We start from the raw sequence: 14,998 nt of genomic DNA on the forward strand, positions 1-14,998 counted from the left end.
AATGACCAGACAAAAATATTTTTTGATGTCCAGGTTTGCACATATAGCAGTGTCCTGGAGTTGATCTTCAATTCCTGGAGACTCCAGGCCAATCCCAGAGGTTGGCAATCCCCATGCTTTATTATGGCCTCTATTTTCACAGTTTGGAGCAGATCAGTAACTGGGCCATTTATTTACAATGTAGTGTTGGATAAAAATCAATATGGAGGCATGGGTACGATTCATGTCAGGTCAGGCATCTGACTCTCAAGCACACTGAAGTCAAGTTTCTTGCACTAGGTGCAGTATAACTCCTGCCTAATGCAGAGCCAATCAGTTAAAATGGAATGTGACCATCCTAATGATTTTTTTTTGTTGCTTCCAAATTTTCCCCCATCCTCTCATGCCTCCCCAAAGGTTTGAAACCAAGCCAAAGCTTTGGGAAAGGTGGTCAGAACTCTGTCAAAGAGGTAGGATATAAGGAGCATCTTTATAAAGAAGAGATATATTGAAAGATTTAGGAAGAGGATCCAGAGATTAAGATCTAGATGTCTGAAGGTCTGTGGGAGGAAGGAAATAAGGGACATACATCATACCCCTCAAATCTCCACAAGGATACTAAAGGCATTGGCACCTTTAAATGTTTTCATTGGGTAAACATTTATCAGTTGTTTATAAATGTATAGTGAAGGTTTGTATCACTTTTCTTCAACTCCTCATGGTGACAAAATCCTCATGATGTTTGATTTTTCTGTCTCAACAAATTTGCAACGTATTATTTCATAAAGATTGAGTCCAACTTAATCCCAAAAAAGACATCCAACGCTTCAGTTTAAATTTCCCAAATCCTTACTAACTGTATGTTATTCATAGAGGTCACAAAGGTGAATACAAGCGGTGGAGGCCAGCCAGTCATCCAGCTCACCCTGACATGGAAGCCGACAACCCACCCAAACCCAACACAGCAGCAAACACCCTCCTGAGTAATTGCCTCAGTTGTTGCAGCTGATTGTCCTTTCCAGGTGAGGGTGGGGAGATACAAAAGTGTCCAGAGGGGCAATTTTTTTCACACTGAGGGTGGTGAGTGTCTGGAATGAGCTGCCAGGGGTCGTAGTAGAGATAGGTGCAATTTTGTCTTTTGAAAAGCATTTAGACAATTACATGGGTATGATGGGCATAGAGGAACATGGGCCAAATGCAGACAATTGGGACTAGCTTAGGGATTTTAAAAAAAGGGCAGCATTGACAAGTTGGGCCCTTAGTGCCTGTATCCATGCTGTAAACTTCTATGATTCTAGGTACAATATTAACCCTCATGTGTGAGATATTTTCTGCCACCAGTTATAGCTGTTGACTACATTTATCTTTGTTTCCCCCATTTATTGATTAAAATAATCTCACTACCCATGGTTCTTACTTAGTTTACACAGGCAATGCTGTCTGTACAATATCATTCACCTACATAACATCAGTCGCTGTGCCTTGTGTAACTCATTGTGTGAGATACGTTAAGTGGTTACAAATTGCTAACACACTTATAAATGTAAATAATTATTTCATCATTTTCTGCTGGTTATGCCTGGTATTAAACTATGAACTCCACCAGGCTGTGTTGATTTGGTTGATATTAGTTGAGGAAGCAGTTCAGGAGTGCACAGCTGTCATCAGTGCTCTAAGCTGATTCAGCAAAGCCATTAATCAGGGATTCAGTCCTATCACCCTGCTGGAAAGACTGTGTATGTGGGGAGGTTGTTTGAGCTCTTTTCTGGTGCTGCCCAGGGTGAAATAGCCCGAAGACAAGGTACCACGAGCTATCGTCATTTATGAAACTAACAACAACAGTTTCCATGTATATGGTACCCTTAACATAGCAAACCATTCTAAATATTTTGCAGGCGTGCTATCAAATAAAATTTAACATCGAGCCACATAAAGAGATATCAGTGCACAAAAGCTTGGTCACAGAAGTGAATTTTATGGATTGGCTTAATGAAGGTGAGAGAGGAAGCAAAGCAGAGAGTTTTAGGGAGGGAATTCCAGAGCTTTAGGCCTTGGCAGCTGAATGCATGGCCACCCATGTTGGAGTGATTAAAACCAGTAATGAACAATTGGCTAGAGTGTAGAGATCTCAAAGTGTTGTGAAACGGGAGGAGATTACAGGGATGGGGATAGGTGAGGATGAGTGGAATTTGAAAATAGTTTGAGAATTTTAAAATTGAGGCAATTGAGAATCCATGTAGTACAGGGAGCACAGGCTGGTGGGTGAATGGGCCATGGTGTGAAGGACACAGGAATTTGACCTCAAGGTTTTGGTGGATAGAATCATCATAGGATCATTCAGCCCATCAAGCCTGCACTGACAACAATGCCTGTCCAGACCCTATCCCCGTAACCCCACATATTTATCCCCGATATTAAGGGATTATTAAGCATGGCCAATGCATCTAACCTGAACTGTGGGAGGGAACTGGAGCAGCCAGAGGAAACCCCCACAGACACAGACAGAATGTACAGACTTCACACAGACAATGACCCGAGGCTGGAATTGAGCCCAAGTCCCTGGCACTGTGAGACAGCAGTGCTAACCACTGTGCCACCATGCTGCCCATAAAAAGATAGCTCTCAGCAGATGAGAGAAAAAAAACACAAAAGTAAAACAAAATTAACTTTTTCTAACCAAGCAGATGTGCTAATTAGTTACATTTGATTATCCCTGGACCAGCAGCCAGTACTGTACCTTTGGGTCACATTGGAAGCTCAGGGTGAATATAGGCTGTTAGAGAGAGTATGTGACTGTAGCATAGTAATTGCATCGTGTGCAAATGCTTAACATTTCTCATTGTGAGCAGCATTGTATATCTGCTTGTTGGCAACTGTGGGATTCGAACCCATGTACCAAAGCAGCAGGGAACTGAATCCAAATAATAAGTCTTGGCCACACCACCACTAACCAGTTGATTATAAATGGGTTAACTTAAATACCAAAGCTTTTTTGTACCGAGTTGTGAAGACTTAGCCAATATCCCCATAGGGGAATTTCGCAAGTTACAAGCTTTCAATGCAAATTTCCCCTGCGTTGTTTCTCTTAAGTACAGGAGGACTTGCATTTGTATAGCACCATTCACATTCCCAAGAAATGGCTCACAACCAATGGATTGGATATAAAATGCAGCCACTCAGTCAAGTTATACACAGAAAGGTTCCATTCAAAATGTAGTGGCGTGCGTCCAAGGAGGACTAAGAGGGAGTCGGTACTTTTTATTCCAATAGTGACATGGAATCGCTTATTTCCAATTGAACTGACAAAGACGCATACGTTGACTTTGGAATTCCTAAGACCAAGGGAGGAAATGGCAAAGACGGCGTGTAATTCTCCAGAACACTGGATATTCTCAATTGGCGCAGTTATTTACTAAAGACCAATGTTGCGCCTTTGAATGTGTTGTAAGATACAGGAAAAGTGCTCAGAGGTGGTAGCGGAAGAAAGAAATGGGGAAATATTAATTAATGTTCGACTAATAACTAATGTTCATTACTTTCCATTTCAAGCTGTTGGGGAATTGAAAGACTGTCGCCGCTTTAAGGTTTCGAATCAATGCAAAAATAAATAAACCCACGAACGGAGTGGATTATAAATCTGCTTTCTCAACTCCCTTGCACCTTGATATTTATTTCTGCGATGGTGTATCGGGCTGCCCAGTCCAGAAAGCCCATTACCCCAGCCACACACCGGGGCTGACGTGTCTTACCCTCCTGGAATCTCTCCCTCCAAGAGAAACCTCTGAAGATGCCAGTTTGGCGTCACTCGCCTCCTTCGCTGATATCCATCCCCTGATCTACTTGCCGTAAGTTTCTAAAGCATTCCCCCCCCTCCCGCCCCACCCCCTCCATTAGTTGTGAATTATAAACCCGCAATAACATTCAGCAGCGTTTAAAAAATGGAGAAGGGCAAAATATTCAGCACATTTGTCTAACAAAGTCTTGTCTTTATAAGCTTAATTATCTTCATACTGTCCTTCCGTCATCAATCTACCCCAGACAATTACAATTTTACTTATTTATGAACGACTTATGTTTGTCAATATCCATAAAACTGCATTTATCATCATGTATATGTATTAGGTATATCCGGTGTATATAAACAGCATATCACTGTATGCAGTATAGAGTGTATCAGTATATTCTCATACGGTACACAAGGTGCATATATACAGTATACCACTGTGTATATACATAGAGCATAGAATGTGTCAGTATATACACATAGTGTATACAGTGTGTATACAGTATAAATGTAATATATATACAGTGTGTACAGTGTATATCTGCCGTATATATAGAGTATACATGCAAGTATATGCTTACAGTATACACAGTATATTGCCCTATAAACATACAGTATGTACAGTTTTTCAGTGGATTATACACAAGTCATATACACTGTGCATATACATAGTACAGCGAGTATACATGTAGTGTTTATACATACAATATACACGGTATATCACACTATCTGTACAGTACAGACAGTATACCAGTGTATATATATGTGGTAAATACAGTATATAACAGTGCATACACATGCAGTATGTTCCGTATATCATTGTGTGATAGACATACAGAACATACAATATATCAATGCTTATATATGCAGTATACATAGTATATCACAGTGTATATGCATACAGTATATTTCTGTATATTAAGAATCAGATAACTAGTTATACACAAAAGAATGTTCCTCAACTTCCTGCGGACAAGTGAGACTTTTTCATAACCAGAGACCACTTATCGCATTAAAGCATTTCTCGGCGCTCAGAATCTCTCCCTCAAAACTGGAATTAGAATTGGAAATGTTGAAAATGTATTTGTGGTAATTGTGTGTGGAACTATTTGCACATTGGGTTTCCCATCTATTCAGACTTCATTCTGCGGGGCGAATGCTCCTATTTTTCACACTTGGGTTTGAGTAAATCCGCCAGGGCAGTTATTTATTCCTTTCCAATTGCCTTTATCTGTTGGCTCCACATTAATCACATTGCTACTTAATGATTAGTCCAGCATATTTCCATGTTGTGAATGTGAAGGCATTTTTTTACAGCAGGGTAGTCTGCTCTGCTATGTGTCTCAAATTGGTTGCTTTAAGCATTGCTAACGAAATTGTTAACGCCCTTAGTTTTCTGCTCGTATGAAGATAAACACTTAATGGAGAAAACTTCCACGACCCCAGCGACCATATCACTCCACAGGGTAATAATGATCCCATAGTAACCCGTCACAGCTTATTCCCCTCATTGTCTAACTCCCAATCAAAGCCGCACAAAAAAATCCTAGTTTTCTTTTCTCTCTTTTGGCCAGGCTAATTTTAACTCAACAATGATCTTATAATGTCTAACACGCTAAATCTCAGTCTCCAGTGACAGCGAGAGGGAGCACAGGAAAGGGGGAGTGAGTGACAAGTCCATGTAGCAGTGAGTGTAGGCACCGTGAGTGGGAGAATCTATCCTGGGAGAATGTGGCAAAGACTTTGCAAAATGTTACTTTGATTGATGGCTAAGATCTAAAAACTCCAAATAATCCGCTCCTTCGCCCAAAACTCGACTCGGAATCTCAACTCATTTCGCCCAGAATTAAAAAAAAACGAAAATCCCAGGGGAGGTCGAGGAATGTTTGGGATGAGAAAAGAAAGGGAAGTCCAATCCCGAAGACGCCCAGGAACCCATTCTCTCTCAACCCAACATCACCAGAATAAATCCAAGTCGCCGAAACGGTTTAAGGCCGACTTTATTTTATGAAGAAATCACTGAACAAATGGAATTCTTTACACGTTGGATTACCCCTTAAAGTGCTCTTTGAATAACATCGATAATATACAAAGGTAATTCTGTTTTTTTTCTCCTTTAGATTTCGGGCTGCGAAAGGCAAATAAATAATAGATAACTAATAAATGACAACCATTAAATACTGTACGAACGAAATCACATTACATAAAGATAAATTGCACATAACCACTTATTTCTTTTGAACAATATTTTTTTTAAATAAGTGGACATTAAACAGGTAGGTCTGTAACAATGACCCTGAGGTCAATCTCTTCATATAGAAAATCTCGTGCTTCTTAGTCCTTGAATTTATATTCACAATCTCCGTGGACTGTTACAGGTGCACTGGCCTCGCCTGGCTCTCAGTGGCTTAGGTTCCCCTCCCCGGCTTTGCATCTTTTTATTAAAAACTTTTTTTTCTCTCTTTCTCTCTTAAATTATTATTTACAGTACTAAGGATAAATTTATAGCGTCGCTTGTGTAAAACGGCTGGTTTTGTCACTGCGGGAGCAGAGGAGGTTTGAAGGAACAGTTCCCGGTGCAATGTCGAGGGGTCAGCATCTTACAGGAGAAATGATGGAGGGCGTCGTGTGCTTCTGGTGCAGAGAGACGGGAATGTAACACACAGATGATTAGAAAATGGCGACCTGTATCTCTAACTCCCTTTTCCATCAGCATGCGTAGACTTCACCAATATTACTCCCAATTTTGTTAAACCTCCTCTTTTGTATAAACAAATCATAGAACATTACAGAGCAGGAGGCCACTCGGTCCGTCAGTGCTGGTGTTGCCTCTTTGAAAGTAAGATCCAATTAGCCTCCCTCTTTTGCCAGACTCCCACTTCTTTGCAGGTATTTATCCCTTCTTTGAGAGTAATTATTGAATCTGCTTCCACCGCCCTTCCAGCGCATTCGAGATCACGACAACTCTTTTTTTAATTCTCCGAATTTCCCCTAATAAATGTGATCTCATCCTATCGCCCTTTTACTTTCAATGACTTTCCACCTAAAACTGATCAGATTTTGCCCTCCACTCAGTATTTTAATTCATTTCACCGTATTCACGTTTCCTTTAACTTATTTTTTTATTCCCATCTGCCTCCTTATTTTACCTATTCTTCCTTTAATATCATTTATTCCTCCATTCTTTCTTGGAGCTCCTCATTCATTCGTCCACCTGAGTCCCTTTTCCTTCAGCCTAGGGATTGTGCTCTTGTCTATTGTCATCCCTCTATGTGTCTATAAGGACCATGTCATTCAGAATATTGGGATGAAGTCATTACCTTTCAGCTTTTGTTGAATCGCGTAGCGTGCTTTCCTCTCTTGATCTAGTTCATTGCAGAGTGTATCTGTCAAAACCAAATGAGTCCATCACTGAGAAAAGCAGCAGAGACGCTTGAACTTCAGCAAGTCTCAACAAAACAACTCCAGCCTCCCTCTGCTCCCCCCTCACCCAACCCCTCCTCACCCCCACCACCACCCCCGCTGCCCGCCACCCCGTCGCCAAAATTCTCTCATTCAGCAGCCTCACAAAACTCTGATGAGTTCTAGACGGTCAGATAAAAATCACACACACACACACAAAAATCAGCCACACAGCCAAAATGTTCAGCGCCCACGGAGGTGAAATGTGCTGGAAGGCAAGTTGAAAACCAGTTGAAAATTAAACCAAAGTTAAGCACTACTTCACAGGTAATTTTACGCCTCGATTTTTAATTTAGACAGCATGAAAATTGCAGTGAGAGAAAAAATTCAATCATTTATTTGTAATGATGCCTTCCAGCCGTTTGTACACAGGATCCAGAATGCGAAGGCTAATCAGTCTGCACTGAAAAGGTAAGGGCGCGTTTCGCAGCAGCACAGGAAAAGGTCAGTGCTATTACAACTGGAATTATTGAAAAATAATTTAACTATAAATGCTCTTAAGGCGCTGGATGAAATGCTTACTGGAGAACGTTCAGATCATTCCTATAAACACCGACACGTGATTGCGTTTTACCTCTAACGATTTGGAGTTGTTGAACCATTTCCTCTCTGTAGGCCAATTCCCTCTTCATTTGATCCTGAAAACTATCTGTAGGAAAGTAGGGCAGATTTCAAGTGAATATTTATTGACACACTTTTTTGTTCCATCTATTTCAGAAAAGATCCTCCTCGCCCTGTCTATTGGGTTTAATCCCAATTAATGAATATATTTTTCTCTCTCTGTCTCATGTAGTTGAAATTCTCACCAATTCCCCTCTCTTGCCTCACCTGCATCCTGTCCTATTTTGCTCTCTGTATAAACTTAATAGGGTGACATTCTGAAAGGTGAAGGAACGGGTTTAATCTATGTTTGTAGCCCAGCTGTGTTCAGATTTATTTCCCGGTAAGGTGGTTATTAAATATATTAGTATCCAGGACCAGAAATATGATCACAAATGAAAATCACAACCGATTGATCGGTGGGAGCGGTATTTGCTCAACTGAAGCAGTTTCCGTTCACGTGTTGTCCCGTGTTAATCCCCCCCACAACAGCTCCGGTATGACATACCTTTTAAACTCTGAAATTCCCGTTCTAACTTCTTCCTAAGTTCCATCTGTTCCAAAAGCAGTTTTTGTAATTCTTCTGAAATATGAATACAGAGAGTTGAGGGGTCTTAACTCGCTTCCTGCTTTGTACATAAACCTGCTGTGAGGATGGTGTCAGGAGCCATTAAAAAGGAGAGACATTTCCCAATCTGGTCGAGAAATTCAGTAAGCTATATGTGTGTGGATGGTGTGAGGGACGTGTGCTCCAACCACATGGCCGGCAGTTTTGATTCTGAATATTAAAGTGCCACTTCAACTGAGCATGCATGTTTAAACTGTCCTTTCGAATCCATTCGGCCACACTACAGACTGCTGTTCCCATTGACCAGTTTACTCATTAACCAGCACGATTTTCCCGCGATTGCCACATATAGTGGCAATGTTATTCATTGTAAATGCTCTTCACTTTAGTTCAAACTTTGCCAAGTTACAGTAGAGATAACAGTCCTTAGTCCAACCAGGATACGCACAGTCCTATTAATAATGCTTTAATTAAACTTCAGCCTGCTTGAGACTCTACCAGATGCAAGCACCACTTGCTCCAGAGGAATTTAAACTAAAATAGTGGCTGCAGCGATTTACAAAACTCAACCTGGATTTCTTACATATTAATTCACAGGAGACCGGGTTATGTCCACTACTCTTACTAATAACCGTATAAGATTCAGATTTAAAATAAAAAAACCTCTTCCTGCTTTCCGAATTGTAATTGGGAAATCAATTGGCGGCAAAAGAAAAGACACAAAAGGTTGGGAGACGAGTCAGAGACACTTATTAATTCGAAGCTACATGACAAACAAAATATCTTGTGAAGCTAATATTTGTGCAGGCATCATTCAAACATCGAGGGTCTTAATTAATTCCCTTAAAGTTAATTTTTAAACTTCAGCCCCAATGTTAGATGCAGAGACATTCGAATATTTCAACAGCAAGAGGTGATAAATGATTAAAAGGGGTGACAAAATCACTCTTCTTTAATCCTGATTCTCAGTTATTTACATGTTGCTGCAGCGGAGGTTAAGATATCCTTCTTCCCGAATGAAGGGTGAGGCTGGTGGAATTGTTCTTAATCAAGAATATAATTTAGCGATAGGAAGTCAAAATTCACACCTTTCCCCATATTTTCAATATCTTTTTCCACCAATTGTGTTCTCGGGGTCTCCAGTCTAATCGCCTCTTCGCCTGGGATACAAACACAAAATTGAACCTTGTCAGTGTTAGGAAGCGAGGACAAATATTTGTTTCTTCAAACTTGTTTCGACATTTTCTATTCCAATCTGGTATAAAAACATCGACATTTGGGGGGGGGGGGGGTGGGTGGGAATTTTTTTAAAGATCGAGGATGCTTGCGTACCTTAAGACGACAGATTGAGGGGGTGGGGAGGAGAATCTGAGTCAGGCAGTTCCCCTGAACAAGCAGACTTGTCTGGGAAACACCTTTGGAGAGCTCGGGAAACGAGGGCCACCCAAACACAAGAAAGCACCAATATTTAAATACTCCCAAAGACCGTGGATAAAGGGCCAACATGTGGGAGCTTACACTGAAGGTGTCTGCTATGTAAAACATGGCTGATAAGTTCACTGCTTTCGTTCAATGTGCATTGTTTGGCCTGTTCCACAGTGATTGTGACACGATGAACATCTCTACATTTTAACATCCAATAGCCCAAAGCAAACTTTCGTCACATTGGGAATATCCAATTTGCTTTGACTCCAGACAACTTTTCCACACTGATCCCAGTCCTGTAAAAGGCGGCCGCATGCTGAAAGCGCTTACCTCTCTCAGTGTTCGCGGAGGTGTCCTGGCTGACAGTGCCCTGCTCCTGATATGACTTCCTGGGCTCGGGGGCCTCCGCCGTGAGTTGATTGTCTTCCTTGTCGTGTTCTTGAAAGGCAACAGGCCGATTTTCAGTGGAAGAAAGAGACCTCTGATTCTAGTTGCCAGACTCACAGCCCAGAGAATTGGCCTCTATAATTGCTGGGAGTTAGGAAAGAACCTCCCTCGCCCAATTTCACGCAGTGAAGACACTACCAGCCTCGGACTGTAGCAGAGCGGATTCCTTGCCACCGATAGAATTGGCCCTTTGCCCCCATGTTATTCAAGTTTTCATTAAAGATTTAAAATGTAAGTAGTTGCATTAGGGTACTGGAAAATCAATGCCCGTAGATCATTACAGCGCGGAGGGAGACTATTCGGCCCACCGTGTCTGTACTGGCTCTTTGACAGTTATGTAATTAGTTCCGATCCCGTGCTTGCTCCCCATAACACTGCAAGTATCTATCCAATTCCCCATTGAAAGTACAGTTCAAACTGTTCCCATCATCCTTCCAGCAAACACACGCAGCTTTAACTATCAAACTCAGAGAATTTGCTCAACAAATAATTGCCCTCAAACCGATTGTGCATTGACCAGTGTTACCCGAACAGGCGCCGGAGTGTGGCAACTAGCGGATTTTCACAGTAACTTCATTGCAATGTTAATGTATGTCAACTTGTGACACTAATAAATAAACGTACAACTTATGTTCGCATTCATTTCATTCTTGCCACTTTTCACGCGTTTATAGATGGCAATGACATGTAATTAAAGCTCAGGAAAGTTTCGCGTTTCTGTGGAGACTGAAACAGTAAGTGAAATGAAGGAGGTGGTGGGGGGGGGATTGGTTACCAGCTGTGTCTGTGTTACAGATGTAAGTTGGTGCAGGAACCGCCGTGGAAGGGTTTTTCACACTGTGCAGGTGACTGTCCCGTTCATGTGTAAACACCTGCCAAACAGAGAAAGAAATAATGTAAGAAGCGACAGGACCATGTCTTAAACGCCCTAATGCCCACCTGAGCCGCCAGTATAAAGGAGAAATTCGGGATCTGTCTTTTTTTTTGTGTGTCTCTTTTGAATGGGGGCCCCTCCTCCACAATGTCCCCGGGATTTCCAGAATCCCCGACCCCTCTGGCTGATATTAATCTCTATTCGTGTGCGTTAGTTTCAATAAATGCAATTATGGACACTTGAAAGCAAATGGAACGCAGCCGAACACAAGGAGCGTTTCCAATCTCACTCACAATCCCCGCGACTGCAGCTGCAGAAACAGCTTCTGATCATTTGCTAAATAGATCTTATTTCAATCTGGCTGCATGTTAATATTCAGGTGTGTGAGACTACGCCAAGATTATATTTCGGTTTTTGTTGTTTAAAAATGCTCAGCATTCCAAATATATAGTTTTATTTAACACTCTTTCTGCAAATTGTCCACCGTTCCCTACTAAACAAAGTGATGACAACATCTCCACCAGGCTTTTAATAAATCCGAGAGTGAATGTTTTAAACAATAAAAGTTACCTCCAGTTCTTTCTCTTCCTCAATGTGTTCTCCTGGTCTCACTTCCTCTGATTCCTGCTCTCTGTAAGGTGTTCCCAGGCTCTGTTTGTTGGGGATTTCTGCTGTGGGTTCAGGATTAGCCACAGTTTCTTGGGGCAACGGGTTCTCTGTCTCTGGGACATTTTCTACCAGCGGTGGGGAAGGTTCGTCCTCCGGACATCTGTTGGACTCTACGTCCACCTCCGGTTCCTCGCCGTCACTGTCCACATCGGGAGACACTGACCTGTAACTCGAACTTTCACTCATAAAGTCGGGGGACAGGTAACCGGGCCTTGCGCTGTTGTACACCTCTCTGTTGCCGTAGAGCTTGGCGATGCTCTCCGCGTCTTTGACCACCGGCCTGAAGGCCGAGATGTAGTTGAGTTTTCGGGGCGTGAGGGACATCCCTTCGATAGAGCGGCTCTCATCCCCTGATCTGTCCTCCTCGTTGCGGGAGTGAGTGCTGGAACATCTCTCACTATCCACCAAACTGTCCTTGGGAGTGTTACTGCTCCGGTCACTCTGCTCCGACACATCGATGTCATTTTGCCTGGCACTGGGGTTCTCGGTGACCTTCGCCTGTGCCTGGGGGTATGGGGGCACGGGCAAGGTACCGGCCGCCGGCCAGAACATTGGGAAGGATGGGTAGACCGTGTCTTTGCTGCCGGACCAGAACATACTGGGCAAAGCTCCCTGAGCCTTGTCCCCCACCACGTTACTGTCGTCCTTCTTCTGACAAAGTCCGAAGGTGGGGAATCCGTAGGGGTGCGGGAACATGGGAGGAGGGATCTTCTGCAGCATCCCGAAGCTCTTGCTGGGCACTGGGATGACCGGGTAACTCCTCACGTTGTTGCCCAGACTCAAGCCGCGTCCATCGTCCTCGCACCTCATGGTTTTGTGGGCGATCTCGGTGCTCCTGGGGGGCATGGAGCTGGGACCCTGAGCTTTGAGGGTTGACGACCCCCCGGACCCGTGGCTGGGGAGGGTCCTCTTGCGGCTGCCTCCATTGAACATCGCCTTGACATCTTCCCAGGCGTGAGCTAAATAGTCAGACGGAGTTTTGTCAGAAAGTTTGAGGTGTCTCCGCCAGGAGTTGAAGTTTGCAGCGTCTGGTTGGGTGTACTTAGTGTCCGGGACTCTGTGAGAATGGAAGATGAATTTATTTGGAGAAAAGTACATGTTACAATAGCTGCATTTGATGCACTTGGCCCGAGAGCTGTTATACCTGGCTGGGATGAAGTTCCCGCGACAGCCCCAGGCACACTCGTGGGAGACATCGAAGGCAAAGTTCTCGGGTAGTTTGGGAGGCGTGTGCTCGCCCAAGAAAGACTTGCAGAGCCTCTCTGCCTCCCTCTTGGTGATCATGCCGCATCTTCTGGAGGAGATGGGCATCGCCCCGGCCCTGCGTAAGATCTCCAGCTGAACCGGGGTGCACTGGACACAAGTGATACCGAGGGCCACCCTCCTGTTGTGGATCTCGTTGTAGCTGTAATTTTTCAGCAGTGTGTTGGAGATCTGGGCCAGACACAACCTCTCCTGACCGTCAATCACCAGGGAGACAATAGGCAGCCCGTACAGAACAGCTTCCCCGATTGTGTTGGTTTTCAGGTTACTGGAACCGGGATGTTCTCGCTGGCTGTAAGGCTGGAGTTCTTGCTTCGAACTGGGAGAACTGGAAGCGTCATTCACAACTCCTAGCTGACTGGAAATCTTCTCCATTCCGCAGTTTCTGTGGAGAAAACAGAAATACAATGCGCCAAAAAATTCCAGATAAAAAATGTTTCTTTTTTTAAAAAAAGAGGGCAGAGAATTTGGAAACCAAGGGCAAAACGCGCATCATCTGAAGAACAAAAGCTCCTTTTAACGCATTAACCGCGCAAACAATTTAGGAGCAATAATTAAAATAATTCATCATCCTCTGGGGTAATTGAGAAAAATATTTCCGATCTAAGTAACGGGATTCTCATTTATAAATATTTAGGGCTGTCTCCGTGTCAATATTTAATTATTTTAGGCAAAATTCCGATCAGGATTTTTAAAACAAGAAAATGCAATTTATTCCAATTCATTTGAAGAAATTCTCTCCAAATTTAGGACGTTTTAATAACAGGATTTTTTTTTGGTTGTAGGTTATGGAGGATTTTCGGCTGATTTACTCGGGCACAAGTTCCCTTTAATAGTATAAACCGGCGGTGTGCCTGCCTTTGAGATAATATTCAAACACTTTATCCACTTATTAATACCAGCGGCACACGGGTTATAATATCTCACTGGATTAAAAAGACTTCACACATACAATAACGAAACGTTCACCAAAGCGAACACAACCGCAGCTGTTAGCTCAGTTTCTGCTCAATGCCTACCTGATCTGTGTCACTTCAGGATTCGAGAAGGTTCCTGTTCAGATTTATTCTACAATGCAGATAAAAAGAAATCGTATTTTTTCTTAGCAGCGGAGGCAATCGCAATCTTTAAACCCAGATTCCCTATTTTTTAAAAATACACGCTCTTTAAATAAACTTAGTTTAGTCCCGCCGAGCTGTAATCCTTACGAGGAATCATCCTGCTAAATGTATTTAATCCAAAAACAGAGAGAGAGAGAGAGAGAGACAGGATGAGCGACTGGGTTTAAGTACTCCAGCGATTTTACAATAACCATTGATACGGTCAATTAGTATTTACATCACATCACTAGCCCGGATCAGATAAGTGAATGGGCTTAAATCAGAAGTACTTCCTACAATATAGATCACCACTGACAACCATTCTTGACTTAAGACTTTTTTTTGGAAAAATACGCGTGGAGATGGACTAACAATCCTCAGCATTGCCCATCAGCCGGATAGGGGTTAGGCTAAAAGATAACTTTAAACCCGAATCGGTAAAACGGGCTCGTTTCAACCGATCGCTACATTGACGTGTAATTATACAGAGTGCACCTCCATAAGATAGGAAAGGCCCATCATCAAAAGTGTGCATTCCCACACTCACCCTCACAGGCACACATTCACAGACTCTCTCAAACACTCACTCACTAAAACACACACTCAGTCACACTGGCACTAATTCTAACTCATTCACACATAAACTCACTCAGGCTCGCTCACACACACTCAAACTCTCACACACACTCAGTCACACACACAAACTCACATACTCTAATTCTCACTCATACAGTCACACAGACATAGACTTGCACTCGCATACACACACTCACATTCTCACTCACACACAGTCACACACACAAACTCATGCACTCACATTCTCACTC

General features: G+C 42.8%; 1 protein-coding gene across 1 annotated transcript; it reads right to left on the bottom strand.

Moving 5' to 3' along the window:
* Positions 1–6,299: 6,299 nt before the first annotated feature.
* Positions 6,300–14,140, bottom strand: skor1b (SKI family transcriptional corepressor 1b). The gene is made up of 9 exons (XM_080214209.1): positions 14,091–14,140; positions 11,710–13,456; positions 11,041–11,137; positions 10,149–10,256; positions 9,482–9,553; positions 8,334–8,408; positions 7,800–7,874; positions 7,084–7,149; positions 6,300–6,397 (listed from the first exon to the last, which is right to left on the bottom strand). Exons 2-9 carry the CDS (start codon positions 13,444–13,446, stop codon positions 6,300–6,302), a joined length of 2,328 nt encoding a protein of 775 aa, XP_080070335.1. The 5' UTR covers positions 13,447–13,456; positions 14,091–14,140.
* Between the last annotated feature and the right edge of the window lie 858 nt (positions 14,141–14,998).

This window comes from Carcharhinus amblyrhynchos, chromosome 28, assembly GCF_965287045.1.
Source record: "Carcharhinus amblyrhynchos chromosome 28, sCarAmb.v2.hapA, whole genome shotgun sequence".
Taxonomy (NCBI): Eukaryota; Metazoa; Chordata; class Chondrichthyes; order Carcharhiniformes; family Carcharhinidae; genus Carcharhinus; species Carcharhinus amblyrhynchos.

What these genes read in the sequence shown, in the direction of transcription:
- skor1b (XM_080214209.1), bottom strand. Translation starts at nt 13,446, where the DNA reads ATGGAGAAGATTTCCAGTCAGCTAGGAGTTGTGAATGACGCTTCCAGT. An exon ending in GGAATTTCAGAGTTTAAAAG is followed by an intron (nt 7,875 to 8,333) that starts GTATGTCATACC and finishes ACTTTCCTACAG; the next exon opens with ATAGTTTTCAGGATCAAATG. An exon ending in ACAACTCCAAATCGTTAGAG is followed by an intron (nt 7,150 to 7,799) that starts GTAAAACGCAAT and finishes TGGTTTTGACAG; the next exon opens with ATACACTCTGCAATGAACTA.